This window comes from Psammomys obesus, unplaced genomic scaffold, assembly GCF_907164565.1.
Source record: "Psammomys obesus unplaced genomic scaffold, mPsaObe1.curated_primary_1811, whole genome shotgun sequence".
NCBI classification, from domain to species: domain Eukaryota; kingdom Metazoa; phylum Chordata; class Mammalia; order Rodentia; family Muridae; genus Psammomys; species Psammomys obesus.
The window spans coordinates 2,983,743-2,999,854 of NW_026596034.1; the positions used below are offsets into that span (position 1 = coordinate 2,983,743).

The window sequence follows — 16,112 nt, forward strand, 5'->3', positions numbered from 1 at the left end:
ATTAAGCAGGAAAATACCCCAAACACACAGGCCCGTTTGGCAGACGTTCCTCAGGTGATGTTCCCTGTCCCAGAAAAACTAGCCCACACATTCTATTAGTTTTGCTTCAAGTAGTGGTATGTCTTCACCACTAAGGAGTGGTGGGCTGGTGCTGGGTCTTCATGTGAAGCATGACTTAAAAGCAGAAGTGGACCCAGCCTAGCAATACAGAGTGGCCTTGAACGTGTGGATCAGGGACGCACTGCTGAGACGTATCACTGAACTGAGAAATGCAGGCTTCCAGGTTCCATGTGGTGTGACTTATTGATGGCGCAGATGAACTGCCGACCCTCCTATGCATGGATGCTTTTAGTTATTATATAAGTTGGCCTGCTTCTTCGATGTGATTATCATTTATTTAGTCCTGGTATTAAACTCACCTACATACACAGAACCACAAATAGAGCAGTGTATCTAGTTCTAGTGTTGAAACTCTAACCACATCGATTTTGAGGTACCTTTAAAAGAAAAAAATAGTCTCAGATGTTCCCATATGTATTTTGTATATATAGACTGAAAAGCATCTGTCTAGCAACTCACAGAAATCGATAGTGTTTTTTTTCCTCAGAAGGAGGTGTTCAAGTATCTCCTGCAGGCTCATCATTGGAACTGCTTTTGCCATTCAAAGTTTGAATTGTGTCACAAGTCTATTTCTTACTCAAAAACCAAATTCCAAAGTTTAAAATGATATTCTTTATAGTATTCACAGGGAGTTATCTTGGTTTGGTGGGCTGTGTGGGTCCTCCAGCATTCTTCAGATGCTCAGTGGCTACTGTTACAGCCTGTTATCTCTTGAAAACCATGACAGCATCTCTGCTGTTAGCTCTGGTGCTTCTCCTAGGCCTCAACCCTGCCCTCTGCACCCTAAACTCACCTCCTACTCGCACCCCAAGTACCTACCAGGCTTTGTTTAATTCTATGATAGCCTCAGCTAGGTTTACTAGCTACTCTTTGCTTTGATATAAATAGTAGATTTACAAATTCCTGAAATGCCATTTAGTTCTGATAACAGTTCTATAAAAACCTGTATTTTTTTTTTAAAGCTAGAATATAGAGTTTAGTTTCATTACTGGACTTTCATGCATATATGTCAATGTACTTTGTTCTCAGGAGTTTCCCTCCCCCGCTGCCCTCTTCCTGTGTCCTCTGCTCCCCCTGGTGAATCCCTTTTCTTCTCCCAAATAATTCCCTCATCTGCTTTTATGTCCCATTTAATGTATTAGCCCCTCCCTTTCCCCACTTGTTTAGGATTTCTTTCTCCCCTCTCATGATTTACTTTCTAGCTTCATTATGTATGTGAGTGTGCATGCACACACATACATCTAACCATGTGTAGTATACTACACCTAGGTTTCATGTAAAAGAAGAAACATGAGGTCTAAGTCAGCCTTACATCTCTGAACATAATGACTTCTCATTCGAGCTCTTCCTGAAACTGTCCTGGTTTCAATTTCTGTGTCTCTTTTTTCCTTTTGTTCTATTTTTTAGGTTAATATACCAAGTAATTGGTTTCATCACAATATCTTCCAGCATGTGTTGTTATACTTTGTTCTTTTTATTTTAAATTTTATTTGTTTTATATTAATTACAGTTTATTCACTTTGTATCCCAGCTGTAGCCCTTTCCTTCATCTCCTCCCCATCAAACCCTCCCTGCCTCTTCTCCTCCCATGCCCCTCCCCAAGTCCACTGATAAGAGAGGTCCTCCTCCAATTCCCTCTGACCCTAGCTTATCAGGTCTCATCAGGACTGGCTGCATTGTCTTCCTCTGTGGCCTGGTAAGGCTGCTCTCACATCAGGGGAAGGTGATCAAAGAGCAGGCCACTGAGATCATGTCTGAGACAGTCCCTGTTCCCATTACTAGGGAACCCCTTTGGAGACTGAGCTGCCATGGGCTACATCTATGCAGGGGTTCTGGGTTATCACCATGCATGGTCCTTGGTTGGAATATCAGTCTCAGAAAAGATCCCTGTCCCCAGATTTTTTGGTTCTGTTGCTCTCCTTTTAGAGCTCCAGTCCCCTCCAGGTCTTTCTATCTCCCCCTTCTTTCATTAGATTCCCTGCACTTGGCCCAAAGTTTGGCTATGAGTCTCAGCATCTGCTTTGATATCTTGCTGGGTAGAGTCTTTCAGAGTCCCTCTGTGGTAGGCTCTTGTCCTATTGCCGATTTTCTCCGTCTTCTGATGCCCATCCTGTTTGCCTTTCTGATTGAGGATTGATCATCTTACCCAAGGTCCTTCTTCTTGCTTAGCTTCTTTAGGTGTACAGATTTTAGTATGTTTATCCTATATTTTGTATCTAATATCCCTCAGTGGAGGAATGGATGCAGAAATTGTGGTATATTTATACAATGGAATACTGTAACTCAGCAATTAAAAACAAGAAAATCATGAAATTTGCAGGCTCAGGGTTCAAAGGAATGTAGTCTGCCATGGACAGGAAGGATGACAGTGAGGACAGTTGTGTTCAGGAATCAGGAAGGGGGATGCTCATGCACAGCAAGCCTTTTCCCTCTTATTCAGACTCCAGCGTGTACTGTCATCATTTATCCTGGGTCTTCCTTACCCAGACTTTTCTAGAAACATCTTCACAGACAAAAGCAAATGTGTGCCTCATTAATGCTATATGTGCTTAATCCAATCAAGTTGACAGTCACAACTGGCCACCATACTCTCATGCCCTGATTTAAATAGGATTGGATGTCCTACAGTGAATAAAAAGCTGTTTGTTTACTTTAAACAAAAGACAAAGGTGAAGATTCTTAAACTCTTTCTGTTTTCTGCCATTTCATAATTTTTCCTTATTTGTAGCATTTTTCTTCTGGCTGCTTGGAAAAGACCAACAGAAAAATGATATAAATGCAATAGCAAAGACTAACATTTTATAGTCCAACAGCAAGCATAGCTTCTCATGTTAATTCTGAATGTAATATGTACTCAATTCATTGTCTCAGTTCTTAGATGTTACTGTTATATATGGAATGGGCTTTTAATACAGTCTTTTCCCCTAAGATTATTAACATAATGAAGATAACTATGAATAGAGAGAGACTTAATTTATCACAACAGTCAGCTAGCTGGCTTCAGTAGTTTGACATAGATAAAATCTAATCACAGAGGTGAAAATACTCTCTCCAGTTTTATAGAAACTGGAAAGATTATTGATTAGAAAATGAGATTCCTCTATTAAGTGAGGAATAAGCAGGGAATAACATTCAGCATTGTTAATGTGGAGATTTCTTTCTTCTTTTTCAGCAACCAACCTTGTCAGATATGACCATGTATGAGATGAATTTTTCTCTCCTTGTTGAAGACATGTTGGGAAACATTGACCAGCCAAAGTACAGACAGATCATTGTAGAGGTTTGTATAAAAAAAAAAAAAAAAAAAAAAAATTGTAGTTCACCAAAGCCTTGCTTTCTGTCTGCTCATTGAAGGATAGTATAGAAAAACTACCTTCTCCCCCTAAGACCAAGAACTCTGTCCATCACCTGTCAGCTTCTCCAATAGAGTCCTCAAGGAGACAGACATCCTTGACCTGGGTCAGAGCATACTTACAGTTCAACTACCTTAAACTCCCTCAGGTGGAAAAAACCAAATCAATTAGCCACTCAGGGGCACTCGGCCTACAGCAGCTAGTGTGTCAGCAGTGTCACAGCAGCAGAGGGAAAGAATATTTCTATCCAACCAGGTTTTAGCTTTTCCTAATTATGGAAACATTATACTGCTAATGTAGAATGTTGCAACATTTCAGAGAATTTCAGGGAGCAAGAGACCATTGCTGCTAGTTTTTTGAAGGACATCTTTCAAAGCATCTGCCTATAAATAGAAGACACTGTGTAGAGCACTAAAGTACGTATATCCGTGCACACGTAGTCACACACTTGCCCTCTGTCACCATTAAACAATGTACAGTGAGTTCCCAGAATGGAGAAGTTAGGGTGTGGCCAATCCTTCCACTGTCTCTTTCTTAGGCAATGTCTCCATCAGACATTCTATTCTTTTAAGTAAGTCATGTCTTATTGACTTAAAAGCTAGATTTGGCTTCTGCTTAGCCCATTGTTTCTGGAGCTGCAATCAAACCTAGGTGACGTTCAGTCTCATCTCTGATGTTCCAGCATGTGAAATAGTATGGTCCAGTCATTCAGTAGCAGGTGGGAGGAGTGATGCAGAGAGAGGGTCTGTAAAAACAGAGTTGTCAGAAGGATGCTTTTCTTGGGCTCTCATGTCCAGTGTGTGGTGTCCTGGGCAAATAACGGACTCAGAGCTCCTTCTTGTTGACCTCTGGTGGCCTTGGTGCCTTTCATATTCTCCTTTCTAAAGCTTGCCCTGACAAATGTGCCTGCCACATTGTGACCCCTGAACTTTACTGTAGTGTCTTCAGGTTCTGCAGCATTTAGATAGCATGTACCCAGTAAGATTTCTAAATTTAGAAGAAGGAATTCTGTTCTGTGGTCAGGGTATAAAGGTTCATCAGAAGGCCCCCACCCATCACCACATACATGGCCACAGTCTGTATGTGGACATTTGTCATCTAAAATAAGTATTATAAGCTAGTTGTTGTGGCTTAGACCTTTAGTACCAGCACTTGGGGGTCAGAGGCAGGTGGATCTCAGTAACTCTAGCTCCAGGGGTATCCAGTGCCCTCTTCTCTTCTGGCCTCGGTGGGCATTGAACTCAAATGTACATACTTCACACACACACACACACACACACACACACACACAATCAAAAATAATATCTTAAAGTAAAATGAGTATTACTTCTGGGGATAAATTATGGTGCAGCCAAATAACCGGTTAATGAAAGCAAACAGTTGACCAACTGAGCTTTCTCCCCAAAATCTCATTTTTCTATGGAAATAGTTTTATTTCCTTGACTAAAAAGATCTCTCTATGGCTGCAGTGATACTGTGATAAACATTCATTTTCCAAATGGAGTCTATCCATAGATGCTTCTTAATATACAGAGTGCTGCCCATCAGATCTGTTGATGAAACCTCAGCCAGACTATAGAGCTGTTATGGTTCATGTCAATGGCTTCCATATCCATCTCTTCTAGTTACTAATGGTTGTGTCCATTGTACTGGAAAGAAACCCTGAGCTAGAATTTCAAGACAAAGTGGATCTAGACAGACTGGTCAAAGAAGCATTTCATGAGTTTCAAAAAGATGAGAGTCGTCTAAAAGAAATAGAAAAACAAGTAAGTAGAGAATATGTTTTCATTGTCTCAACTATTGAAATGGTCTCTAATATTTAATATCTCAAACAGATTTACAGAGTACAAAATAGAATGCTTGAGAGGCAGTCAGATTTATTGAGAAATTAATATTACTTTTTAGCTAATTACTAGTCAATTGAGCTATGACATTCTGGAAAAAAAAGAAATCTAAGATGAGATTAATTTTTTTATATGGTTGACAATTAAAATTTGTTTTGCCTGGCTGGAGAGATGGCTCAGTGGTGAAGAGTACTGTCTGCTCTTCCAAAGGACCTGGGTTCAACTGCCAGCTCCTACACGGGAGCTCACAACTGTCTGTACCTCCAGTTCTAGGTGGTCTGACAACTTCACACCAATGCACATAAAATAATTTTTTAAAAAAAAAATGTGTTTTTCCAGGGAGGATCCAGAAGGCTGTAAAATAAATTCAGAGAAAGATGGGAATGTAGAACAGGCGTCATAAGGGCTGTGTACTGTCTAGTGTAGTCCTTTCTGGGCTCCCTGCTTAATATTGTGTGCTCATCTGTGACAGCTTCCCCAGGTAAATAAAAACCACTAACAAAGAGAAGGCTGCTAAAAATGCCTGCTTTTGTTTTATATGCTAAGAAGGTGCCTCAGGAAAATGAAATCGAAGTGCAGGAAGCTCATAATTTCCACAAGGAAATCTTTCTGCAAATATATTTCCCCCCTGGGCAGCTGCTGATTTTACCTGTCAGTTCAAAGGACTTGTTTACTCTCTTCCTTTGTAGGATGATATGACTTCCTTTTACAACACTCCTCCACTGGGGAAAAGAGGAACCTGCAGCTACTTGACAAAGGTTGTGATGAACTTGCTGCTGGAAGGAGAAGTCAAGCCAAGCCACGAGGACTCCTGTCTGGTTAGCTAGTAAGGGTGCAGGAGATAGTTTTCCAGTTGTGCCTTTTGTGTTGAAGCTAATCCAGGCAGCCATTAATGGATGAACTGATGTGTTAGTGAAATGGATGTTGTACTCTGATTGCCGCTATTGGACTTTTGCATGCCAGTGGCAGCCGAATGGTAAGCAGTGATTGGAAATCAGGCAAACCCCCAGTTTCCATGATTTGTGCCAGCTACTATAATTTTCAGTGATCAGAACAGTAGTTTATGAATTGAACATTCACTGCTGCATATTTTATGATCAAATACACCATAGAAATTCTGAGTCTTTGCTTCTTTAGACTTTATTTTCACCTTCCTGCCATTAAAACATACGTGCCAACCCATAATGCTTTACTGGGATTTACAAGGTATTGCAAGGGTAATGACGTTTGTATCAAAAAAGCAAGATGTGCAATGCACACCAAAAAAGCAAAATTAACCTCTGGTATTTAACTTCAGAAGCTGCATTATTAATAATACTATGTGGTACAAAACTCTTAGTTTTTACCTTGTAAACATGACTGGTTTTGTATTGAGCTGAGGGTAAGTGTTGGACTACAATATAATGTCCATTTCTGAGCATCTCTTAAGTACAGCAGTACAAAAGTGTGTTACCTACACTGGCATGCTCATGCCACATACAGGCCCACACACCTTCACATAAACACAAATATTTAAAAAGTTAAGTAGTTAAATTTACGACCGTTAACCTTGCAAAGGTTAACCTAAAAGTAAAGTTGAAAGTCAAGACATTTCGTTTCTGAACTAACAAATGCATCTGGAAACATCCCTTGTTCAGGTTCACAATCCTGAACTTAACAGTCCTGAATGGTTTCATTTAATTGGTTTGGACGTGAAATTTGCTTCCAAATTTACCTAAGCAAAGTAGATTTAAACACTTAAATGTTATTAATGTATTTCCTTCCTAGCTGTCACAATGTGGCCCACTTGCTTGGGCTCTGATCCCAACAACCATCTTTTTTCTGAGCAGTCTTACCGAGTTTCACCTAAGAAATCAGCTTTGTCACAATAATATGCAGCCCAGTGTTAGAGTCTGAAAGCTTAAGAAAGGACAAGTGTTTTTTCCAGGTTACAAGTTAATTGATACAAGTAACTGGATGTGTGAATACCCAAAGAAACCTCACTAGTTCGAGGTATGGCTGACCCCTAGATCACGCATGAGATGGCTGTGTGTGTGTGTGTGTGTGTGTGTGTGTGTGTGTGTGTGTGTGTGCAAAGCTGAGATTAGTGATACAATCCATCCTTAGACAAAGAAGTAGACAAAGAAGCAGATAACTTGACTCAGTGTGTGAAGAGAAGTTATGAAAAGATGGCCTTGATGATGATGGCCATCTCTAAAACTTAAGCCAGAAAAAACAGTCATGAAGCCTATGGAGAGAGAAAGTTCTGATGGCTCATGGGCATGAAAGAGAAATTAAAGAACGAGAGGGAGGAGAAGCCCTTGAAATATTTAATACTTGTTAAAATTCAAAAGAAAGTAAACACTTGTCTCCTTAAGAATTAAATTTTTTGATTAGCTGAGCAAAGTTGCAAGAAATCTGCTGTCTTAGTTAAAATAGACATCACTTGCAAATCTGTTTTCTGAATGAACAGTTAGCTTCCTGTTACATATGCAAAGTTTTGACACTTTCTTCTCCTGCTTGAGAGCATTCAAAATCAGCAACTGTGTATCAGCTTTTAAAATTATGAAATGAAAACTTTATTGTTCTACAAGATATTTTGGGATGATCGATAAATCTTCATGTTCCTCCATCAGAAGCACTGTCTGCTTTCCAATCAGAAAAGCAAAATAATTCTAAGAATCAGAATTAAGAACTCATGAACTTTAGAAGTCCTGTTTGATCTACAGAGCCCACATGTTTCAACAGCTGCACTAGAGACTGACTGAAAATGTTAGCACATGAATTGAGGCATGACAAGCCTTAAACCTGATTTAAAGCTTCCTCTATCACATTGACAGATTCTCTGTGCTAAGTTTATTGTACAATCAACGTCGGTTGGAAACTCCTGACTGCATATCAAATTCAACTGCTTTTCCAGAGCACTGTTAGATACATCATGTTTTCCAGATTTTTTTCGTTTTGTTTAAGACTTTAAAAAATCGTATTTCAGCCTTTAAAAATAAAAATATGAAACCATCTTGATGTCATCTTCGATGAGCTTGCAATACTTTATGGGCACCAATAAACATTTGTTGAATATCTGAATACATTCAACTTTTCATCCAAATCTTAAAGAATATATGTGGACACACCACTGGGCTCTTCGTGAACATGAATATTAAACAGATACCACACGAAAGCCTAAGAACCAACACAGTATGGAAACAGCCCTAGCAGCAGAGACAACCCATGTAAGCTAAGGAGAGGCTGGAAGCAGCCCAGTAGTGTACAGCCCGATAGTGAGAGCCCCGCGTCACAGACTGAGCGTGTGACTGAGAAACGAGGGAGGCCAGACTAGTAAAGCAGCAGCAGCCTTCACACAAGGCGCCGAGCACCACAAGGACATCGAGAAGTAGCAAAAAGACAAAAGAGCTACAGGAATTTGTCTATGGCCCTCATAGTCTGGCCTCCCAGAAGCCAAACAATGAGGACAGTTCTATGGTTATAGGAAAAAGCCTAATACATTTGGAGACTCGGGTGAGCATGGCATCACACCAAGAAAGAATGGAAAATGTTCTTGCAGAGTGAGAGCTCTTCTCCCAGCCCAGGTTCCAGCCCCAGCTCTATTCCCCAGCAGGGCTACTGCCACTCCTGGGTGGAAAAGAGCTCTTCTAGACTCACCCAACTTTATGGGCCATAAATACACGATTTTTTCAACAGATACAACTCATATTAGGACATACATCTCAGAATAAACTGGATTTTTGCCCCATCACAGTTTTGCTGCCCAAGGAAAGGGAAACCAATGAGAATAGGCATCTTGACATTTCATCTGGGAGGCAGATGAGCAGGGGTGACCATGATCCCTCCAAAGTTGTTACATTTGACAGTAGACAGTCCTAGAGCTGGTGCCTCCCACTTGTGCTTTGTTCCCTGCAGGAGTGAGACTTGGGACCAGATGTGGTTGCATTTGATGACCCCACACTCTCCCCTGCCCTCATTTCTTTATTTGTCCTGTAATGTTATTTGAAACTGTTGGTTCTGCATTCACTTTGCTTAGTCAAGGGCATAGATCCTCCATGGGTATGGACTATGTCAAAAATGTCTTCTGACAAACTAAACTTCGGCTGTTCAGTAGTAATGCGTGGTCACCCTTACAGATAAATACCTGTCCTTTCACTCCTGTTTCCCCAGAACTTGTCTCTGTTCTCCTCTAGCTAGTAGAAGAGAATGTGGCCCTGTTCTCCAGTGTCAGTGTGGCCTTTATGATAGGCTTTCCATGACTTCCCTCCTACTCAACTGGGTTGTGTTTTCTTTATGCATTGCGGGGAACCAAACCTAGGGATCTGTGCATGCTGGGAATGCACTGTACCCCCGAAGACCATTTCATTCTTCCACTAGTGCTGTTTATTTTCTTTTTAAGATGGGTATCAATTTATTAAAAAGAAAACATCTCACTGTTGAAAAACAGGGAAACTACAAGACGACCCTTAGAACACTGAAGTACCAGTGTTCTAGGTATTCAAAGCAATTCATTCTTTGGTTATGAAGCAAAAAGAGATGAGCCTGTCTAGATGACAAGCCTGTTAAAGGGTCACACTGAAATAACTGCAGCCTCAGTATTTGGCTCTGCCTGGATGGCAGTTTAGAAAGGGCTTCACACCCCCTTCAAAATCTCCACATTCACTAGAATAATAGCATCTGTGTCGATACATTGTTATTCCTCATTCATCCAGTTACAAAGTCCAACAAGATCCCTTAAGTATTCTAAACAGTTAACTGCCCTCTTTCTAAAGGTGACTTTGTGGGAATGACATGATAGAACCAGAAAAAGCCCTTCAGGATCTCTCCACTGACTGTTTGTTTGTTTGTTTGTTTGTTTGTTTGTTTGTTTGTTTTTTAAGAAACATGCCAAAGAAATGTATCTTTAAAAAGCTACCTCAGTGCCAGAAAAGAACAGCAATGAAAGATGCTGAGCTCGGCTTGCTTTGTAGTCTTTGGTTGGCTTGGTTTCCAGCTGCTCACCTATGTCTCTAGAGCCAGTTGTGTTTAACTTCTGACACTAACCCAGTTCTAGTTTCAGGAACGCCTCCTTGTGTGTGTTTCATCTTCATTCTTACATTTCTGTGCTTTAGAAAGTTGTTTTTTTTTTGTCTTTTTCTTGCTTGATGGAGCCTCACTGTTACAGTTTCAGCTGAAGTAGCACTGGTTGTTGATGCTGTACAATTAACAGGATGGTGCCTCTCCATGAACTGACCTTGATTGTCTTTTGCATAGTCCAGCAAAGTGTAGTCTGAGCGGTTCTAAGGTCAGCTTCTGCTGCTTCCTGTGTCTTGGCTAATTAATGATGGCTCAGAGCATGCATCAACACAGTTAAAGGTGCTTGGGCACCATTTTCATCTGCACCATATAAAATTGGGCTTAATTGTTTTTCATCTCCCTCATAGGATTTAAAGCTTCTAGGTCCATCATTCTTGGCACCCACTTAGTGAGGGGTACACACATCCCCCGTCACATAGCAGTGAAAAGAGGGTGGCAGTAGCCTGGACTTCCATGCCTTCGCTTTGGAGAATGGGGTACTCTTCTTGAAAGAGTAAATAAGAGTTAATCCATGTCTGGCCCTCAGTAATACCAAGGTGGGATAAGGCCGGAGGAGGGTATTTGGGGCTCAGAAAAACATACTCCAAAGTATGATACATTGCCAGGCTAAGTGCTTTGAACTAAGTGCCCTTCCACCAGCCTGCGCCCTTTTTCTCACTAAGGGAAATATGGGGCTTTCTCTGGAGCTTCCATTCATGCCTACAGCAGGATCCTCCAGCTTAACACAGCAGAAGAAAAGCTGGAACTGACTCCACATCTAACCAAGGTGAACTTTGCCCCATACTGTTGTTTGTTCTTCATATTCCCCCTTTCTAAAAATCCTTTGCTATTTCCCTAAAAGTGCCTCTAGCCACATTTGCTTGTCAACCACCTTGATTGGGGGAAGGGGCTCTTTGAGTTTATGCTTCATGTGACTCCCACTTACAAGTGTTTGTGAGAGTGTCAAGTTGATACACGCTAGAGTCAGTTGGGAGAGGGAACCACAGTTAAGGACACACACCTACCATATCAGCCTGTGGACAAGCATGTGAGCATTTTCGTAATTAGTGAGTGATGTGGGATAGGAGGGCCCAGCCCAGTGTCAGTGCTTCCACCTCTGCGCTGGTGGTCCTGCTGTTTATAAGCAAGCGGACTGAGCAAGCCAGTAAGCAACACCTCTCCACAGCCTCTGCTTCAGTGGCTGCCTCCAGGTTCCTGCCCTGACTTCCTTCAATGATGACACAGGATGTAGGAGGAGATCAACCCTTTCCTCAACAGGACCTGCCCTGACTTCCTTCAATGATGACAACAGGAAGTAAGAGATCAACCCTTTCCTCCCAGCTGTGTTTGGTCATGGTGTTTACCACATCAGTAGAAATATAGCAAAGACACGTGGCAGCAGAAATAGCAGAATCCGACACCTTACACACACACACACACACACACACACACACATGCCCACAGGAATGCACTACAAACACTACCACCAAAGCACAGAGAATGCCTTAGAGAGGAGACGGGAAGAACATAAGGGTGGGAAGGAGTGCAGTGAAATACAGTCCTCTGGCCTAGACATGGCCACTAGAGTCATGGACCTACAGGAGCAGTCTCCTGTACTAGACCTGCACAGAATGAATCCAGCCAAAACTCCAGCATGCATGGGAGGTGCTCTCCAGACCCCCTCCCTTCCTGAGGAGCTATTGGCAGCTGATAGTTGCTGGGGAGGGAGAATCATGCTCTTTTGAGTGTATGGCCACTGACAGAGTTTCCATGCTTCTGTGGCGGGCCGCATACTCATGATCAGCACTAACTAGATATAGTGGGTTACCAAAAACAAAAAGGACATGAATTATGGAGGGAGCTTTTTTAGGGGGCCTGGGAGAAATTGAAGGGGGAAAGGGTAGATATGATCATGCACATATGTAAAGTTTTCAGTAAAAAGAAAAAAAGCTGTTACTAGAAATTTTAAATTACCAGGAAAGGATCTGGGGGCAGAAGGCTCAAGTTAAATAAAAATGGCAATCTCCCAACCCAATGCAATTTGTAGCTCAGTGTCAGACATCCCACTAAAGATAGTGCATTCACCTCTAACTTGAATTGGCGTGGCCAGATCCGTATACAGAACAGCACTGCAGCAGAAACTGCTAGCTGGCCATCAATATATACTGCTTCCGTAAGCCAGGGTTGCAGCTGGGCACTGACTGCTCAGCTGGCCTGCCTTCTGCAAAATGGGAACAGATATCCCCTCAGTGCTTGCTCCTCAGGCTTTCCCATGCCTGCAGCCTAGAATGACAGAGAAGCGAAGGGGTTGATAGCCAGACCATTTTCATCTAGATGCCCAGCTGGTGGGCAGGGTCTAGAGGGGCGAGAGACCCTGCCCACACACTGGCATTGAGCCAAGGCTCAGTCAGCAGCAACTACCCTGGTTACTGAGGAAGATTTTAAAGAACATGTTAACAAATTAGGAGGCCGAAAGGGGTGTGAAGAATTGTGTTTTCGTGGAGGCAGGGAAGTGTCCCTTTTTCCAGCAGGGTAGGTATCAAGTACAGCAAGTGACTGGAAATGAGTAGAAAGACATGTCACCAGACTTTACCTAATTTACCTGCAATGAGTAAACCTGCAGACGTGGACAAGGAGTGGGATAATCTTATCACTAATAAATATGTACGTAGTCCCCATCCAAACAGAGAACTCCTTCTATTTTCTCTGCAATATTTTTTTGTGTTCTTGAAGCTGAATTTGTCAGGTGCTAAGACAATCCTCCACAAAGCTGGAGACAAGCACAGAGCCTGCAACTAATAACAAAACCAAAAAGGAGAGGAGCCTGCCTTTGGAGGTCTTTCTTTTGAGACAGGATCCAGGAGGTGCACAGTCTTGCTGGGTACCCCAAGGTTGTCTTGAATTTGCCATCTGCCTCTGCCCTCTGAATGCTGGCATTACAGGCCCACACCAGTACACCTGGCCTGAAATTACTTTCTGAATTGAAATCAAAGTTGAATTTTCAGAATATCTGGACAGTAATCAAATTATTACACATAGGACAGCTAAAACAAGACTCAAAGAAAAAGTAATAGCTTTAAGCATATTGCCAACAAAAAAGAACAGAAATCCTGAATCAAGGACTCATCTCACTAAACGTTAAAGTTACAATGAACACAAGGGAAGCATAAAATGAGTGCAATGAAGCAAGCCTAAAAAAAAATCCAAGTTCCCCTCATCCACAGTATAATGTATACATTGTCAAGGTGAGATAACATCCATATTGCCTCAGTGTTTTGTGGTGAGAGCACTTAGGATGTCCTCTCTTATCAACCCCTGAGTACATGTACAATATATTATCAAGTATAGCTACTGTGTCATGGAGAAAATGTGAGATACCTAAGATACCAGTTAGTCCAGTCAATCAAAAACTGGCTAATAATAGCTTACATTTACTGTGCAAGCTTACATTTACACAACACTGGGCACTGAAGCTGTTTGTCCATTTGCTTTAAGACAGGGCTGAAAGACTCATCCTGGCCTTGAACCAACTATATAACTAAGGGGGTCTGTGAATTCCAATCCCCCTGCCTCCATTTCTGACATAGGCTGCCATAACCAACACTCAGCTCTCCATTTGAGCTAAGAACTATTAACCTTTCCACATGAGAAATTCGGAGCAGAGTTAAGAATCTTTCCCAAACTTCCACAATTAGCAAATCTGTTAATAGCCAGACTCAAGATTACAACTCAGAACAAATCAGAACTCAGAGGATGCCATCACATGCAGAGACAAATTTAAAGATAAATTATACACATTAGCATTAGACAGTTCCCAAACTTGCAATATGATTGGAGCAAAGAGGCTTCCTGAAGTCTTAAGTTCATCTGTTTCTCTAGAACAGTGGTTCTCAACCTGTGGGGTCAAACAACTCTTTCATAGGGCTCACATATCAGATATCCTGCGTATCAGATATTCACATTATGATTCATAACAGTGGCATAATTACAGTTTTGAAATAGTAATGAAAATAATTTTATGGTTGGGGTCACCACAACGAGAGTAACTGTATTAAAGGGTCACAGCATTAGGATGATTGAAAGCCACTGCTCTAGAAGCTGGAATAGGGTTAGGAAGACCCTGTTGTTATCTCACTTCAGTCACTTCACAACAGCACTGTTCTTCTGTAACAGGTTCCTCGAAGACAGCAGGATAGTTATGGGGCATTTTCCCTGTAACCAACCAAGGCTGCTGGAAGTCTTGCAAGTCTGACTCAAGTACAGCGGCTCTGGAACCTAGCTCAGTTCTTCTTGCAAAAAGACTACCAGAAATGTATCTGATAGGAAAGCTACCTTGCTCAAGCACCAAAGAGCAACAAACAAGCACAGAAGCACACAGCACACGTGTTTGACTCGTTTGACTCTCTTTTTGAGCCCACATGTCTATTAGAGTTTCCATGTTTGGGCCCTGCATCTTTCTTAAACTGTGGAACTTGTCTCTTGCTGGCAGACACTCTGACTTCAAGGTTTCTTCTCGGTGGCAGCACATTATTCTATCACCTACAACCCTGTTTAATAGCCTTGTCAGGAGCTGCCAAGTCCCCATCAGCTTCTCACTTTGTTCAGAATCTGCCATCTCTTTTTTTCCCCCTCACTGCCAGGATCCATGTTGTCATGTTTGTCTGAAACTGCCCATCTCCTTACTGACTTTAGCAGAGAGCCATCTCATCTGCCTAATTATGTGTATAATGACATCGCAAGCGAGGCAAAAAGTGCAGCGTAGGATTCAGCCTAGAGGAACAATAGCTGGTGCTACAGTTTCAATCAGAAATGTTCCCCACAGTCTCACACTTTGAAGACTTGTCCCCCCACTAGTGGCACTGTGGGGAGGGAGGGCTCTGCTGGCAGAAGTAATTCCCTAGGGGCAGGTTCCTGCAGGTTACGCCCAGCCCCTGTGTACTGCCATGCTGTCTGCTTTCTGATATAAACAGCCTTCACCAGTCTCCTTCTGCCGCCCTGAGCTGAGTTGCTAGAGCATGATAGACTAAAACCGTGAACCAAAACACATCTTTCCTTTCTTGATTCTATCAAATATTTTGTCACACTGATGCAAAAGTAGCTAATGTACTGCAGAGGCTTCTGAAACAGGGGTCCTGCTCAGAGCCTAGCTATGGACAGGCCTGCGTTGCCTTGCCAAGAACATTAGGAGTTTGAACTATCCCCGCTCCTGCTAAACTCTCTGCATGCTGTCAGTCCTTAAGACATCACAGAGTCTGTGAGGAAGGCGGTGTTATTGCTTCCTTTTTACAAATGAAACTGTGTAGCTGAGAGATTCAACAGACTGTGCAAGGACAGGGCCAGAGCTAGTTGGAACCAAGTCTGTAGGGATTCTAGATCTGGACTCTGAATTTCACTAATTGGGTTAACCTTTTAAATTATCTAGTTTGGGTTTGTTTTTACACCATCTACACCCATGATTTAACAACTACAATAATGGCTATTAGAGAGTGATCCTGGAGTAATGTTCTGGACAATATTTCTTGCTGTAGACAGATGGAAATATTTGTCCATTTCTATCTCTGCAATTTCTATTCTGTTGCATCTGGAGACCTCCTTTGCTCTTAGTGGCATTCCTCGGCACAATTAAGAGAGTCTCACCTATAGCAAGGACACTTGGTTGTCTTGCATCTTGGGTGTTGTCTTGGGTTGGTTCTTTCCAAAGCCAGAGTTCCCATGTGCATGGTGCATTTGACTGATAGAGGCAGCAGGGCTTGTA

At 42.0% G+C, this 16,112-nt stretch overlaps 1 protein-coding gene across 1 annotated transcript in view; it reads left to right on the forward strand.

Annotated features, from left to right (window-relative positions):
- Phkb (phosphorylase kinase regulatory subunit beta) overlaps nt 1-8,315 on the forward strand; it is a 181,744-nt gene extending 173,429 nt beyond the window's left edge. The window contains exons 25-27 of the mRNA XM_055620957.1: nt 3,293-3,400; nt 5,099-5,239; nt 6,007-8,315. Coding sequence (XP_055476932.1) covers nt 3,293-3,400; nt 5,099-5,239; nt 6,007-6,144 — 387 coding nt within the window. The 3' untranslated portion in view covers nt 6,145-8,315. The remainder of the gene's footprint in view (nt 1-3,292; nt 3,401-5,098; nt 5,240-6,006) is intronic.
- Nucleotides 8,316-16,112: the final 7,797 nt, after the last annotated feature.